The sequence below is a fragment of the Manihot esculenta genome, chromosome 1, assembly GCF_001659605.2.
Source record: "Manihot esculenta cultivar AM560-2 chromosome 1, M.esculenta_v8, whole genome shotgun sequence".
Classification (NCBI taxonomy): Eukaryota; Viridiplantae; Streptophyta; class Magnoliopsida; order Malpighiales; family Euphorbiaceae; genus Manihot; species Manihot esculenta.
In genome coordinates this window covers 35,466,916-35,483,426 of record NC_035161.2, presented here as the reverse complement: position 1 = coordinate 35,483,426, position 16,511 = coordinate 35,466,916, and the positions used below count along the sequence as shown (strand labels likewise).

At 33.4% G+C, this 16,511-nt stretch overlaps 2 protein-coding genes and 1 non-coding gene across 3 annotated transcripts; 2 read left to right on the top strand and 1 right to left on the bottom strand.

Moving 5' to 3' along the window:
* Positions 1-3,244: 3,244 nt before the first annotated feature.
* LOC110624479 (probable serine/threonine-protein kinase PBL9) lies at positions 3,245-6,962 on the top strand. Its single transcript, XM_021769700.2, has 7 exons — positions 3,245-3,745; positions 4,050-4,144; positions 4,763-5,085; positions 5,229-5,364; positions 5,460-5,602; positions 5,712-5,835; positions 6,055-6,962. Exons 2-7 carry the CDS (start codon positions 4,093-4,095, stop codon positions 6,489-6,491), a joined length of 1,215 nt encoding a protein of 404 aa, XP_021625392.1. The 5' UTR covers positions 3,245-3,745; positions 4,050-4,092; the 3' UTR covers positions 6,492-6,962.
* Positions 6,963-8,267: 1,305 nt separating this feature from the next.
* Positions 8,268-12,106, bottom strand: LOC110624413 (serine/threonine-protein kinase PCRK1). Its single transcript, XM_021769574.2, has 4 exons — positions 11,368-12,106; positions 10,908-11,168; positions 9,458-9,580; positions 8,268-9,095 (listed from the first exon to the last, which is right to left on the bottom strand). The coding sequence occupies exons 1-4, from the start codon at positions 11,797-11,799 to the stop codon at positions 8,529-8,531; spliced, it is 1,383 nt and encodes a 460-aa protein (XP_021625266.1). The 5' UTR covers positions 11,800-12,106; the 3' UTR covers positions 8,268-8,528.
* A 4,021-nt stretch (positions 12,107-16,127) lies between these two features.
* TRNAK-UUU lies at positions 16,128-16,200 on the top strand. Its single transcript has one exon. It is a non-coding gene; the product is annotated as a tRNA-Lys (tRNA).
* The last annotated feature ends 311 nt before the right edge of the window (positions 16,201-16,511 follow it).

Sequence of the window (16,511 nt, the reverse complement as noted above, 5' to 3'; positions counted from 1 at the left end):
AGGTGTTCATTTTAAATTTCATTAAATTTGATAAGAATTCGTTTTAGTTATATCCAATTCCATAGAATTAAATTATTAGAATTAAATTATTATTTTTATTTAGATGTAAAACATGGAATTTAACTAAATTCCATAAAAATTTAAAAATTGAAATTGAACCAAACATAACTTTTAGTGTATTAAAATAAAGTTTACTAAAAATTGATGATTAATATCTGGTGAGTTTTGAGAATTTGAGCTGGGAAAACCTTTTCGAGTAACAAGGCTAGGATTATTGGCTTCCAGCGTTTCTTCTCATCGGCTGCATGCATCCCTTTGGTTATCTTCCTCTGTTTTCTCCTTTTCTGTCTAGTTTCGGAGGTGGTTGTTTATGAGTTTATGTGATGTGCTTCTCGCTGTTCCTCAGTGAGTAAACATGCTTTTAGGCTAGGGTAGAAGGGTGAATTCCTAGAGTTTGTGGTATGTTTGGATCCTTTTCTATATGGGACTTAATAATCTTGTTGGGTTGTTTTTCTTCAGGCCTTTGCTTAGGATGCTTTGGGCTGTATTTTCTCCCTTGTATTGCGATATTTAGGTTGATTATTTTCTTTCCTTGATTGTTTGTTTTCTATTTCCCTGTTCTTTTTCTTTTTTAATCATGAATATGATATATCATTGAAGATTTTTTTTGGGGGGATTTTTGAGCCACTTGTAACATGAATGTTCAAAAGTAAGGGAAAAATAGAAAAAAAAAGGATAGAAAGTATTGGGACAGCAAGTGAAAGAGAAAGTATTTCTATGAATATGATCATTCAGACTGCAGCAACTTGCGTTCCTATTATGCACAATGCAATAATTAAAAAAAAAACAAAAACAAAGATAAAATGTCGTTGATTTCGGGTGCCCTAAATCATACGGCTCATTCATTTATTGACTATGAAATCAATGTTTTCTCTATGTGCCATTATTTATTAGGCCAATACCTTTTTTTTTTTATTTTAAAAAGTACACTATTATCTGATCCATATATTATAAAAAAACTTATCAATATAAATAAATTACTCTTTTTATTTCATAAATTTTATCATTTTTTAAAATTATTATTATTTTTAAATATAATGATTTTATTAAAAGAATAAATAGTAATAAATTATAAAACTTCCAATAAAATAAATCCCATCTATAAACTTCAATTTCAATTTCAATTATAAAATTGAAACACCGGGAGGATTTACGCAATCCAAAAATCTGTCTCCCACAGCCCAACACCAGTTACACCCACCGCTCTCGTTGCCCTGAAACACCACACCCAAAGACTATTACACGTGTATTGTACAACCAATTCACGTGGAGTTATAGGCCATTCGATTTATTTTTACATAAGTTATATGAAGAATCATTTTTAGTGTATAATATTATTTGAAAATATTTTATTTTTACAGGACAAAAAAAATCATATTAATAGAACCTCAATAAAAAAAATATAGGGTTTAATTAATAAATATCAATTTGATAAATTTAGAAAACATTTATCTTCTTTTGTTATGATTTATTTTGTAAAAAATTAATTAAATTTTAATAAAATCAGATATGATTTTATTTATTTTTAATTAAAAAATTATAATTTAAAAAATAAATAAATTCTATCATTTTGATTAAAATTTTTAATTAATTAAATTCTAGTTGAATCTCTAATTATAAATAAGGGGTTGAAGTAGGAAAATAAATAATGGTGAAATTGTGATTACGTGGCCGCCACTTTACAGCTAACAAGGATGATTCGGCTTCCAAGATCGCTTGAGAAAGCCAAGCCCCAGCTCAGCCCCCCTTGTTTGTGGAGCCAAGCAAGTAGGCTCTTAGTTAACCCAATCACCGACATCCGATTTGGATAAATTCGAAACTGACATAATAATCGTTTAAAATCGTTGCTTAATTTAAATTATTTTAACATGTTTTTTAATTAAATGTAATTCAAAATTTAAATTATTTTGTTAATATATATATAAAACAAGTGTACACAAAATCAAAAGGTACTTAAAAAAAAAAAAATCAAAATTTCTCATCATCAAGCTTAGTCATCCTTTTTTTTCCCCCTTAGTTAATTCGAAAATAGAAAATGATTAAAAATTTTAAAGAAAGTGGAAGTCGGTGATTGGCAGAGGTAAGGAATGATTGGCTGATTCAGGTAACGCAAGCCTTACAAAAGCGTTACGTCATTACATTAAAAATCTTATGTGCTAATTTAAAAGTTATTAGTTTCTAAAAGGTTAAAACATTTTTTGTTAACTTCACTTATACATTGAATTATTTTTAATTAAAAACATTTTTTGAAGGGAATGTGAATTTGTGGAAATGGGAAGGATTATAATATTATTAAAAATAATTTATTATCGTACGATGATAATGTGAGACAAACTTTTGAGGTATTATTTTTCTTGAAACCCTTTTCACGTGATTTTGAAAGAAGAGACCACTTGGGATGAGACCCCACGTCTCCGCATTAAGTTTGTCTAGTCTAGACAATGCCATATTTTTCTCTTCCGTCACTTTCTATCTAATTAATTTATATACTATTTATATGCATAATTGGCTTTTTACAGCCCTCAAGTTGTGTATATATTTAAATCGAATTTATATCAATTTAAAATATAAATATTATGAATTTATTTTATTTTAAATTTAAATAGATCTAATTTAGTTAAATTATTTTTTAAATTATATTAAATTTATTCTCATTTTTTGGACTAACTTTCAGTTTTTTTTTTCTGCGAAATCCGACGGTTACATAGAAAGAGATTTCATAAATTTTTACTCCCTAAAATTGCAATGCCATTTTATGGATGTGCTGCATGGGAAACGTTTCATTCTGTTTTGTTTCCTTCTTTCAGTTGTTGGTTTTTTTGGGGCTCTTTCGGTGCTGCATGGAAAACGTTTGCTGAGGAGGTGTGGTTTTTTTCTGTTGTTTTTGGCCTCTCCAGCGGTTTTTTGGCGGCCCTAGTCGGTAGTTTTCTCGGCGGTGCTTCTTCGACATCTATGGGTTTGGTCGAGAATGCTCTGAAAAAGCTGCTCCTTTTTGCCCAGTTTGAGCCTGTATTCGCTTTTCCCTCTATGAACCTTGGAAATGCAAATGCATTGCGTGTTTAAAAAAAAAAAGAGTTATTTATCCAAAAAAGATATTTATCCAAAGGAGAATTATTATTATATCAAAAAAGATATTTAATTTAGTTAAATAATAAAATGAAAAACAAGACTTGGGTAACAGTCGTCATTGTCGACGAAAAAGGTTCAAAAGCATATTATAGAAAAATTAGTAGATTACTAAAATCCAACTGTTACGGCCAGAAATTGAGGCGCGGAAGAAATCCAAGAAAAAGGAAGTTGCTTTAAAGCCAAGCCAGGCAAAGAAGATGGGAAGTGGAGCCAGAATTGATGATGGTGAAACTATACATGACTTGTTGGATTCTTTGATAGAAACCAAATCTAACGGTGGAGAGTGGTGGCTGCCACTGCATGCTTATCTGCTCTGACTTGACTCTGAATTGTGTCTTCTGGGAGAGACAGCAAGAGAGATATGGCGGGTATTAAACACGTTGAGCTTCAACAGTGATCAGCTCGCCATCAATGCAATTCATTCACCTCTGTCTTCCTATCAATCTAAAGCTCTAGGCTTTAGCTCAAACCTGGTCAACTTGCTCTCTCTCTCGCTACCATATTTGTGACTCTACTTCTTTGTGTGTAATTTGTTATTGGAGTAACAAAAGGAGAGGTGGGTTAATGAATTCTTTACGTTTTTCATTCATGGGTGTATAAGTTTTCTTCTTTTTTCTTTTCCCCCTTCTCTTTTATAATTGTTTGCTTTTTTTCCTATTTTATTGCAAGTAGAAAGTTGCAGTCAAAAAACAATCCATTGTTGTTGTTTTTGTTTTCTGGATAAAACCCTTTTGCTGCATCAAAAAGAAACATTTTTGGTTGCACACTTAGATCTGCTCTTTTTTACTGCTTCAATTTTGTTCTTTTTTTTTTCTTCAAGACCTCTGGAGCTCAGGTCTCTCTTTGATTATCTTTTGTAGGAAAAGAGCTTCAAAAGGGTACCTTGATTCTTGATTTAATTTGATGGGGGTTTGCTTGAGCTCCCAAATTAAAGCTGAGAGCCCATGGAACGCAGGTACTTAATTTTTCTCGCTTTTTATTTCCCAGACCCATGTAATTATATAGTGCTGCCTACTTAGTGTGGTTCCTTTTTATTTTTCCTCGTCTCCTTTTCCTTATTTCCCCATTTGATAATGTTTCCTTTTCTGGTTCATATGGATTTGAACCAAGTTAGGAGTTGCTCCGTTTTTTGCCCCCAAGTATGGTATGCTTGATTGGTAGTAGTTGTTTTTTATTTTATTAGCCAATTACTGTTCTTGCATAAATATAGTTTGTTGAGGAGTTTAAATCTGCTAAATTGGATGACTTTGAAAGATCGGTGCTTCTCAATTGTCAACATGGTCTTTTTGGTTTGCTGATAAATCAAGAAAAGAAGGACACGCTTGTAGTCTCGATTAGTTGAATCCATTTATGCTATTCACAATCTAAATTAATGTCATCTTATTGTTCTAATATATCAGAACAGCAGGAGGATCAGATTTTACCTGGCTTTCGTTTTCTTAGTTTCATGGTAATCATAAAGGTGTAATATTGCTCTGAGATAGGATTGCTGAAGTCTGATAATGCATGGGATCTTTTAAGCCATATGGGGGTGGCAATAATTTATGTAGAGATTACACATTGGCTTGTGCAGGGTTGAGTTCAAAAGATGTTAGCACAGATAGGAATGATCATAGCAGAAGTGGCAAGGTCTCATCAGCTTCTGCGCCCCCAACTCCTAGGAGCGAAGGTGAGATCTTGCAGTCTTCCAATCTGAAGAGCTTCAACTTTTCTGATCTCAAGACGGCCACAAGGAATTTTCGTCCCGATAGTGTCCTAGGAGAAGGTGGTTTTGGTTTGGTTTTTAAGGGTTGGATTGATGAGCATTCATTTAGTGCTGCCAAGGCTGGAACTGGACTGGTTATTGCTGTGAAAAAGCTTAGCCAAGAGGGTTTCCAAGGGCACAAGGAGTGGTTGGTGAGTCCGTTTTCTCCCTCATAATTTTGTAGATAGGAAGAGAATTGGTCTAGTATCATAACTGATTTCTTTTTGTTTGAAGAGACTATTAAAGTTTACTTAGAGGTTCACTTCTGTGTTTGCTTTTTCCCCTTCATTTACAGGCTGAAGTAAATTATCTGGGACAACTTTATCATCCTCATCTTGTGAAGTTAATTGGTTATTGTTTGGAGGATGAACACCGGCTTTTGGTGTATGAGTTCATGCCTCGTGGCAGCTTGGAAAATCATTTATTTAGGAGTGAGTCCTTCCTGTTCCATCTCTAACATTGTCAGGCCACAATGTTTTTTATCAGCATTTTTAACTTCACATACTCTTAATTGCTGTTGAACCAGGAGGGTCTTACTTTCAGTCTCTTTCTTGGAATCTCCGGTTGAAGGTTGCTCATGGTGCTGCGAAAGGGCTTGCATTTCTTCATAGTGCTGAAAATAAAGTTATATATCGAGACTTCAAGACTTCTAACATTTTACTTGATTCAGTACGTGTGACATGTAAACACAATTTTCTACTTTCTCATGTGGTTATTTGATGATACCAGAAACTCTTTATCAGCTGTCATGAAAATTTCTTTTGTGATTCTATCACAGAGTTACAATGCGAAGCTCTCTGATTTTGGGCTGGCCAAGGATGGGCCAATAGGTGATAAGAGTCATGTGTCTACCAGAGTTATGGGTACCTATGGATATGCAGCTCCAGAATATCTAGCCACAGGTATTACTCTATCATGATCGGATTTAGTAATTAATTGGTTAGAATGTCTAGTGGATAGTGTCCACCTGTTTTGACTACTTAAAGTGGACCTTTTCAGGTGTTTCTTTTTTCTTCTTTTGTTACAAGGATTTGTCTTGTGTTATTGTTGGTGTTCTTGCCTGTTTTCAGTTTTGTCACATGTGGTAGTGCTGAAACTCACTTTGCTTCCTTACTGACTAGGTCATTTGACCACCAAGAGTGATGTCTATAGCTTTGGAGTTGTTTTGTTGGAGATGTTATCTGGAAGGAGAGCAATTGATAAAAATCGGCCCTCTGGAGAACACAATCTTGTGGAATGGGCTAAACCCTATTTGGCAAACAAACGAAAGATTTTTCGTGTCCTAGACAATCGTCTTGAAGGGCAGTATTCAATGGATGTTGCCTATAAAGCAGCTATGCTTGCATTGCGATGCCTATCCATAGAACCCAAGCTCCGACCAAACATGGATGAGATTGAGGCATTGCTGGAGCAGCTGCAGGATTCCAAAGAAACTGGAAGCACTAACAACCCTTCAAGCAATGCACCTAGGATTCATAGACGAAGTGCAGATAATGCTAGTGGTGGAAGGAGCGTGGCTGCTTACCCATGTCCCTCTGATTCCCCTCTTTCTGCGTGAAAATGGAATGAACTTGATGAAAGCTGCATCTCTCTATAGCTCAATACAATGCAGACGGGTTAGCAACGGTTAACAACTATCTCAGTGAATCCAAGGGATTCAAGTAAAAGTGTACTTGTCAAGTGACTCTGCAATTCATGTTTCGGTCAATGTATTCAAAAATCAACCTTCTGCTGACTAACTTCTTGGTTAGCTTGTGATATGAGTTCCCACATTGTTGCTCCTCTTAGATCTACAAAAGTGCGAGACTTACTTAAGCAGCCTTTCAAAAAAACAGAAAAAGAAAAAAAGAAAAGAAGAAAGAAAGAAGCAGCTTAATCAGGGATGCAAGTGCTCTTGTATTACGAGTTTGGTCTTTTCTTTCCCGGTTTGGATTGTTGTATTTGATATATATGTATATTCTCAGATGGATCAGTGATCATCCTTTAGATGTACTGCTGTGTTATAATAGAGATAATTTGTTTCTTTTTATGAGGAGAAGAGAGAAGATGCTCGGTTATTTAGCCAATGTATCGCTTCCATTCGTAGTTCAATTGCATGAACTTGCATTGGTGGAAAAGCTGGGAACAGTGAACACCGTATTCTGCTCTAGAGCAATAAGAGAAGGTGATAAAAAAAAAAAAAGGAAAAGTGGCTCCAGTAAATTAGTTTGGAGTTGCAGATGATCCTAGTGCACCCGGAAAGTTGGAGGATGCATGGGTACTAAAGTTAAAAGTGCTTCCACGTGGATGTGATTTATACTTGGTGATGCCTTTCAAAGTTCGAACTTTTTCACTAGTTGGACTTGTGACTTTCGACCAGCATTATCTGATGATCGGCAACCATTAAAAGGCAAAAGTAAACTTTTTTCCATGGGACCCACATTTGGGCCCAACAAGTGAACAACAAAAGTCCAACCAGAGGAAAGGTTACGTTAGATGTGTGGTGGTGGAATGCAGGTAAAATTTGACGTCTCCCTATGCTAGATTTGTGCTAGTTTTCTTTCTCGGTAGCTGGTTATTGTCAAATAAAACCAGCCTAGCCGAGAAGATTCAGAACAACTGGGACTTTTCACATAGCATGTCTTCTGGAAGGAGGAGAATTCCTTTGGGGAATTTCCAGGTTAATTCATGCAAAAACACTTGTCTATAAGCTAATAACCCTCCTTTCTCAAGGTGGCTATCGGAAACAATGGGATCAGCCAAATCATTTTCTCTAAGACGGAAAGAAAGAGAAGCTAAATGAGGGGAAAATTTTGGACAGAGAAGCAGAGCAGAGGAAGCAGGGATATGCATGGACACATTGGGTTCTAAGGTGGGGAATACTAGATTTGGCTACTGTCTGATTTAAAACTGAATCGATTCAATAAACCAAACCATTTTTCTAAAAGGGCTGAATTTGATGTTTGAACAAAATTAACATTAAAATTGAAATCAGGCCCGCGATCAAATATACCATATGGCTAATCCAAGCCCCCTTAAAAACTAGAACCGACCAATGGCCAACCCAGAAGACCATGGCGCCAACTTGTTCAGAGTAGGGATTCAAACGTAAGCGGGTCGAATCCAACTCCTCTCACCCGCAACAAACTTTGTGTTACATATATACTATGATCCACGAGAGTGTAAATACACTGGCAAACCCTGATAACCTCTCAGACGCAACATAAAATGATAAGAACATGCAGCAGCAACGCGGTTGGCTGCTAGGGGCAGGAAACCAAGCAAATCACCCAGCTAGGCAATAAAGACTCGCCAATTGAAAACGAGCTTCTTCGCACATATAACCAGCCACAACTCGGACAAAATTAAAGACTATTATATTCGACATGCAAATTTGTCATTACAGTGTGTATTTCAGATAAGTGAAGTGGGCATGTCTTGTAACTTTTCTGGCCCAACAATCTATATTTACAGCTATCTTGCAAACAAGAAGAAAATGAATACAATTTAACCTTTTGCATCATGTGTTTCAGTATTCATCTCTTCAACTGTGAGGAGGATCTTCCATTCCCTATGACAAATAAAGGGAGTATGCAATCTACTTGGGCCCAAATATTTATTCTGAAGTTCTTACCAACCCAGGAGTCCAATTTCTCCAATCTAATTTCCCAATGGATCTGTTCCTCAAGTTGACTATTTCTCTTAGATCCAAAACCTTCTTCCTATAGGCCTTCCCTTGTTTAATAGACTCATCAGTCCCCACGGACGTTTCTTCCTTGACTTCTTCAGCTTCAGAAACAGGTTCACAGGCAACTTCATCTTGAGATGATGTCTCACTGATGATGCTTCCCAGCATCTCTACTACCTCACTCATTTTAGGTCTAGATTTTGGCTGCTTTGTTAGACACTTGTTTGCAAGGACTGCTAGTTTCTGAGCTGATTTGATGCAATACTGCCATTCAAGTCGTGGGTCTACAATAAGGTGGAACTTCTTTGAATCTGATACATATGGTCTAATCCATTCCAATAGCTTCTGCTCAGCCCGAGGTAGGTTTCTCTCAAGGGCTCGCCTTCCTGTGATAAGCTCATAGAGAACCACCCCAAAGCTCCAAACATCACTCTTTGCAGTCAGCCTGCCAGTCTGAACATACTCTGGAGCAGCATAACCAACTGTGCCCACAACCTTTAAGAATACAATTAAAATAATTATTGGAGAACAGTTTATGTGTAACAGGAAGATATAAAATTTGTAAAATAAAGCAATGTTATTTGAACCTGGCATCCTCTTTACTTAGAAATTTATATTAATGATATCAATTACTGGACCAATTATACAATTCTTGCCTAATTAAAAGGTGGCATTCAGAGAAATTCCGGTGCTTCTCCAAATCTTGTTAAAATCTTACAGACAGTTTAAAAAGAAGGCTGAGTGCTCTGGTGAAAATTTTGAAACATAGACATGTCCTTTAGTATGAAAGCTATAAACTTACATTGAAAAAGAAGAAAAGAAAGTGAGAAAAAAAAAAAGAAAGTGAAATAACTTACAGAGGTTGAAATATGTCCAAGCCCTTCAGGAGGTCCCTGCCTTGCCAGACCAAAATCTGAAAGCTTTGCATTGAAGTCCTCGTCTAGCAGAACATTTGATGTTTTAAAATCTCGAAATATCAGCTGCATCAATAGATTGCAAATCCTAAGCAAACAACCAGGTGAAAGAAACATAGTTGAAAATAATAACATTCACTTGAAAATTGAATTCAAGTATTTTTGAGATTTTGAATGTTTATTTCTTTCCATAAAATCAGATAATATAATCTGATAAATTGTTTAAATTTTATGGTTATAACCATCCATGGTATTAGTTTGTTATTTTTTTTATTATAAATAGACTTATTAAATTCAATAATGTATGTAATCAAAATGTAGCAAATGCAATAAAAAAAACAACCATTATATTTTTTTCTTCATCATCTTCTCTTCTTTGTTCTTTCTTTCGTTTTTTTATTTTAGGTTAAAACATGTTTAATCTTTAATCCCTTTCCAATCTTTTATATTTTAAATTTTAAATCTTTTTAATTTTTTAAATTAAATTCTTAAACTCAACGAGTGTTTTTGTCGCCCTTTAAACTAAATCCTTTTTAAACACAAGGGTGATATTAGAGCCTTCCTTCTTCCAAAAGACCTTTGAAAAACTAAAACTCTTTCAAAATCCTAACTTCCTTCAAATCTATTTCAATCACCTCCTTCGAATCTTCTTGAAAAAATACTAGCAAGAAAATATTGCTAGTAGAGACTCAATACATTTGGAGAATTTGTAAATAAAGAGGTAATATCACAAAAATGTATAAATCCAAAAAGAGACCAAAACAACAAATAAGCACGAATGGTGGATGCTGAAAGTCAGGAAAAGTATTTTTCTAAAAAAAAAAAATATATTTCAAGGGAATGTTAAAGAGGATTGTTGAAAATAATAACATCTACTTGAAAATTGAACTCAAGTATTTTTTAAATTTTGAATGTTTATTTCTTTTCATAAAATCTGATAAATTGTTTATTTTTTTATTATAAATAAACTTATTAAATTCAATAATGTATGTAATCAAAATGTAGCAAATGCAATAAAAAAAACAGCCATTATATTTCTTTCTTCTTCATCTTCTTTTATTGGTTCTTTCTTTAATTTTTTTATATTTTAGGTAACATTTTAACTTTTAACTCAATCTTTTATATTTTAATTTTTTAAACCTTTTTAATCTTTTAAACCAAATTCTTAAACCCAACAAAGATGATCAAACAAAAGCAGTAAGTTCCATCATGAGCATAGTTAACCAGATCGAAGCAGGTAATCCAGTTTGAATTCTTCCCATTGAGTGCATCTTCAAGATAGAGTGAAGAACTGTTCACACGATTATTTAAATTGTTTCCAACATCAGCAAGTGATCCACAAATTATACTACTCATAATCAAATGTTCCCATAGAATACAACATTTAACATACCTGAAAATCCATTTCTTCATGGAGGTATGCCAATCCACGAGCTGCATCTTGGGCAATTTTTAATCTTGTCATCCACAGAAGAGGTGTTGGCACTCGACCCAATAAATGATCCTCTAAGCTTTTGTTAGGCATAAGCTCATAAACTAAAAGCCGTTGCATCCCTCTTTCATCATCTTCAGCACAATATCCCACTAGCTTCACAAGATTCGGATGCTTAACTACGCCCAATAAATTCACTTCATTTATCCATTCCTTATGCCCCTGAATGCTAGAAATGCAAACCACAAAATTTTCCCCATAAGCTTAAGCTTCCTCCATGAAAATGCAAATTAATAGTCAAAATTGTTCTATACTGAAATCTGCATAATTACAATCCAGCTATATTTGTTCTGTCTCTCAAATTAATTAACATTATCAGAAAATCTATTAGTGAAGGAAAAAGAAAGGGAAAAAGGCATGCCTGGAAACCGTGACGATTCAACTGCTTTATAGCAACGTCCATCTTAGAATCAATACCGTCCTTTTCATAATCAGGAACCTTAACGACACCTTTGTAAACACAGCCAAATCCTCCTTCTCCGATCAACAGAGCTCTACTGAACCCTCGGGTAGCCGATTTCAGCTCCGCGAAAGTGAAGACTCTTAGATCATTAGCCCTTCGCTGAGACAAAAACTCATGGAAACCGAGCGAGTCAGACAAGTCCCTCGACGAGTTACATTCGGAGTCAAACTCAGACCGCCTTGTGTCCACGCTACTCGACGCCACACTCAATGACCTCGCCCACGACACCCTGGACACCACCCTTGAAACAACGTCGCTTCCTCCACTGCCGCCGCTGCCTCCCTCTTCGTCCTCCCGCCTCTCCCCGTTGGTAAAATGAAAGCACTTCATATTTTCTCCCAGTAAAGTATTTTTTTTTTTTAAAAAAGAAGGGGTCAAAGTGAAAGGCAAGTGGGTAGTGTCTGGTGCGAGAAAAGAGATAAAACCAAGAAACTTTGGTCCTGATTCTTGAAGATTGGATTAATGAGTTTTGAAGAAGAAGAAGATGGACCCATTTCGTGTCGTTTGCAGAGAAAGAGTCAGAGACTCACGAGGGAGAGCAGCAGATTGCTAATTTTGCTATGGCAGGCTGAGCATTTACAGGAAGGAAAAAGAAAAAAAAGGCCATTAGAGAGGTCCCATCTTTTCCTCTTCAAGTTAGTTGAGGGATTCAACGGGTATTTTTCACTTGTTTATATCCTCAAACGATCCTTTTCTTTTCTTTTCTGGAAATCTTTATTTTGCCTTTTCAGTGGGAATGAGATTATTATTTATTTTTTCAATAAAATTAAAGATTTGTAAAATTTAAGACGTCCATCTCAATTAAGAAGAAAACAGAAACTTTTTCATGTTCAAGGATTTGAATTACAAGCTAAACAAGTAATTTTTCCACAATGTCAAAAAAATTTAATTTACTTTTTAGATATATATATATATTACTTGAAATATCAATAAATTTATATATCTATAAAATTCATTAAATAATGATATATTTATAATATTATAAAAACTTTTTATAACTATAATTAAATAATTTATTGATATTTCAGGTACATTAATATAATTATATTTATTACACAATGTTTATGCTAAATATAAAATATTACAATTTTAAATACAATTTCAAAATAATAAATTAAAATAAGAAATTATATGTCAAAATCATCCTTATTATAAGTTTTCCAACCCTTTTAGATTTGATCAACAAAAAACATGAGTGAAAACGTCAAAAGAAACAAATTGGAAAAAGAAAAAAGAAACTAAGTTTGAAAATCAGAAAACTTGTATCCATTTAATTTATTTAAAGAATTTAATAACTCTTTTATCATTATTTTTCAAGAAATTTGTTGGAATTTTTTCAGAATTATTTTTTTCATACATTATGTTTTTTTCAACTTATACATCAAAATTAATATAATTTTATAAATAAAAATTTAACTTATTTATTGTAGCTTCCAAAAAAAACTTATTTATAATTAATTTAAATCACGTAATATTGTAGCTGAAAAAAATTTTAAAAACTAATAAGAAAAAATATAAAAATTTATAAAAATTCATTTTAATTCAATTATTTTTTAGTTGAGATGAAAAATTATTTGCTTATAAAATTTTATTTTTTAAAAAATAAAATTATATATAATTTTATAAAAATTCATTTTGAAAATAAAATTTTTATATAAAATAAATCAATTAATTATAATTCATTATGATGTAAATAAAATTATTTTATATAAAAAAGTATGGTCAAGTAGTTGCGACTAAATTTGCTGACTTAATGCAAGCGCAAGACCAAGTCCACTCACATGGTTGTAGAATTTTGATCAGAAATTAAATTTTATTTATTTTTAATTAAAAATTAAAAATTAAGAGAATAAAATTTAAAATTTTTCAAATTTATTTAAATATACTTACTACCAAATTAAATTATAAATTATAAATTTATCTATATGAAATAGCAAATTAATAAGGGTAAAAGTAGCTATTTTTATTTATTATTATCTTTGTTCAAAATAATAATTTTTATAATTATCAACAAAATATTTTTATTTTTAAAATAATTATTTATTTTTCGATCTCAATAATTACTTTTGACTATATATATAGACTTTTTATTAGCGTACTAAGGTGTGTATAGATATACCTATATTAAATTAGAGATACTATAATTCTGAAGAGGTGAGGTGGAAAGACAGATTTTTAATTTATCATATTATTTTGCCTTGACTAAATCTTTTAAGTCAATAGAGTTATAATATCAAAGTTGGCAATGCTCCATTTTGGGTATTGATTCGTCATTCACTGATTAGGAAGCATGCCTTTTATATGAGGAAAATATTTAATTTTAAATTTTGAATATAAATATAAAATTTCGTGTATAACGTTGCAGAAAGCAGACACTGTCGTTAGCCACTTTTGTATAATCTCATCTTTAATGCCCATCCCTTTCCTATAATCTCATCTCCATTCTGCCAACGTTTTGGTTTTGTGGTCTCCGTTTATGGATATGGCTAAATCCATGTTTTGTTTAAGTTTTTAGTAGTTTGATACATTATCATTTTCTCCTGTCATCTTCTACTTAAAATATATTAGATTACCAACTTAATAATTCGTCCTTTAACTATAAGTTCATGTCCGATCAAATTAATCTTTTGTAGTTCATGTCTGAATAATAAGCGGAATTAATTAACATCTGCTTCATGTGAACAAACATTAAAGATTTTCCTCATGTAAATGAGGCATGCACGCATGAACATGCAAAAATATAGTGTTTCTGTAAAAAAGCAATGCCACTGAAAACAAAGTTTGAGCTTGTGGGCATGTTGAAAGATAAGGTAATTAAATATGCAAGGAGAGAACTTGCAATTGCATGAACCCACAGGGGTATACCTAAAGGGAAAAGGAGAGGATGTAAGAAGAAGAAGAAGATTATGGTGGTGGTCGTGCTGTCACACTGTGCAGGAACCTACGGTACTGTATAGCTAAGCTAGGGCATAGCCACATAGTCATCTGAAACTGAAAGATAAGAAGCCAGCATGTATGTATATTATATATATATATATATATATAGTACAAACACGGGATTTGTTTCTGTTTCTGTTTGTATAGAATCAGATAACACCCAGCCTCCCCAAGAAAGCTTTCAGCTTTTCATTTAATCACTTTCTTCGTCCTCATACATGACAATTCGATATCAACACAACATGACCATTCACTTGCGTTTCTTAATACTTGTAAATTTTGCATGTTTTTGCTACCTTAATTTACAAATTAAATATCGGTGGAATTATTGAGATAAGATTAATGAAGGAGAACGTACTTGCCCCGTCGAATAGTCAAGGTCAATATACCCTTCACATTAAAGCATTCATGCAAATGTGTTGTCAAGTGTCAACTAAGAAAAGAACAAAACATTTTCACCAAAAGAAAAAAAGAAAAAATCATAAGAAGAAAATACACTTTAGATTATTCTGCCCTTGAAAAGGAAAATAAGGAACCAGGGTAAAGGGTGGGTTAAAATACCAGCTAAAATTAGTAAAAACACAAGGAACCTCATCGACAGGTTGAAGAACAAGAACATTAATAACGCAAACTAGAATCAAAACAAAGCATCGGCTACTGTTGTACATTGACCACATAACATGCATGCCTCCACTTTCCAGACTATCCATCGACATGCATGTAGTTAATTCGTAAGTACACCTTCATATCTCTGTAGGGAATCGATACCTAACCTTGCAAGATGTTGATTATAAAGCACTCTATTAAATGGGTATCTTTTGTTTCCCTACTCTATGATTATATACGGAGCGATCAAACACTAGGTTGGCTAGCTAGCTTGCTAGCCTTCCTTCGATAAAGGGTCTCGAACTTCAAAGAACGATCGATTTTTGACGACAATATCATACATGTGAATGGACTTGAAATTGGCGAAATTTATTGGAAGAGAGATGAGATGGGTAGAGTGATCAGACTTGTGGAATTGTAGGAGGTTTGGTTGGTTGGAGTTAGAGTAGTGTGTCCAGCCAAGTTCGGTGAGTCTGTGTTCGAGGTCAGTGTAGGAGCGAATGACTTGGTTGGTTGGGAGATAGACGAGGACCCTTGGTCGAGCACCCGGTGCCGTGGCTGTGCCTGGAGAGGGTGGCTCTTTCTGCTCGAAAGACTCTCTTGTAGGGTTGCGTATCAGGCGAGCCACACCATTCTTGTCGAATATCCACACACCGGACATGTCGAGTTGAGAGAGAGGGACGAAGTGAGAGTGTTAGATGTGAGCAGTTGATCTAACATTTTTATAGAGGGAAAAAGTATAACCGAGCGAGATGGAATTGAAATTTTAATAATTTAAAATTTTTATATTGATACATTAAAAAAACTTCAAACGTATTAAATATATATAATTCAATTAAATTTTAATAATTTAAACTTTAAAATTCATAAACCAAAATTTGACTGAATTGTTATTTAATATTTAAATAGAAATTTATATCTGTTATACAATTTAGAATCGGATGGAATTTTTCATCATATATATAATAATTTTCATGACTTATCTCTGATCCTTAATGTAATTAAGTGAAATTGAAATTTTAAATGAAAGAGTTTAGTTAAGTATTAATTTCTTTTTATTAATCATATTCATTATATTCCGTTTATCCTTGAACGAGAAGAACACTTAATGCAAAGCCGTCTTAGCTCAGCTGGTAGAGCGCATGGCTTTTAACCATGTGGTCGTGGGTTCGATTCCCACAGACGGCGTTTTTGTTGTGTGTATAAATGCCTTTTTTATTCAGTCCTTTAGATGGAAAAGCGAGTCATGACCAATGACGAGATTTAGATGCTGGGCTGGTTTGGGCTGCGTAAAATATTTGGTCTTGTGGTTTAATTTCCACTCGATCATTTATTCCTTTTCCCACGTAATTATCAGTTTGTTTTTTTTTTTTTTTGCTTTTTATTTTATTAATAAAGTTGGCTGTAAAAGTTAGTTTATACAAAAATAAATATAAGACTAAATATTTGAGTATGTATTTAATTAATTTAAAATTAAAAAAAATTATATCTTAAAAATA

Coding starts and splice junctions, on each gene's coding strand:
- LOC110624479 (XM_021769700.2), top strand. CDS start 4,093: ATGGGGGTTTGCTTGAGCTCCCAAATTAAAGCTGAGAGCCCATGGAAC. Junction 5,086..5,228: donor AAGGGCACAAGGAGTGGTTG/GTGAGTCCGTTT, acceptor CTTCATTTACAG/GCTGAAGTAAATTATCTGGG. Junction 5,603..5,711: donor CTAACATTTTACTTGATTCA/GTACGTGTGACA, acceptor ATTCTATCACAG/AGTTACAATGCGAAGCTCTC.
- LOC110624413 (XM_021769574.2), bottom strand. CDS start 11,799: ATGAAGTGCTTTCATTTTACCAACGGGGAGAGGCGGGAGGACGAAGAG. Junction 11,169..11,367: donor TGAATCGTCACGGTTTCCAG/GCATGCCTTTTT, acceptor TCTAGCATTCAG/GGGCATAAGGAATGGATAAA. Junction 9,096..9,457: donor TTGGACATATTTCAACCTCT/GTAAGTTATTTC, acceptor GTATTCTTAAAG/GTTGTGGGCACAGTTGGTTA.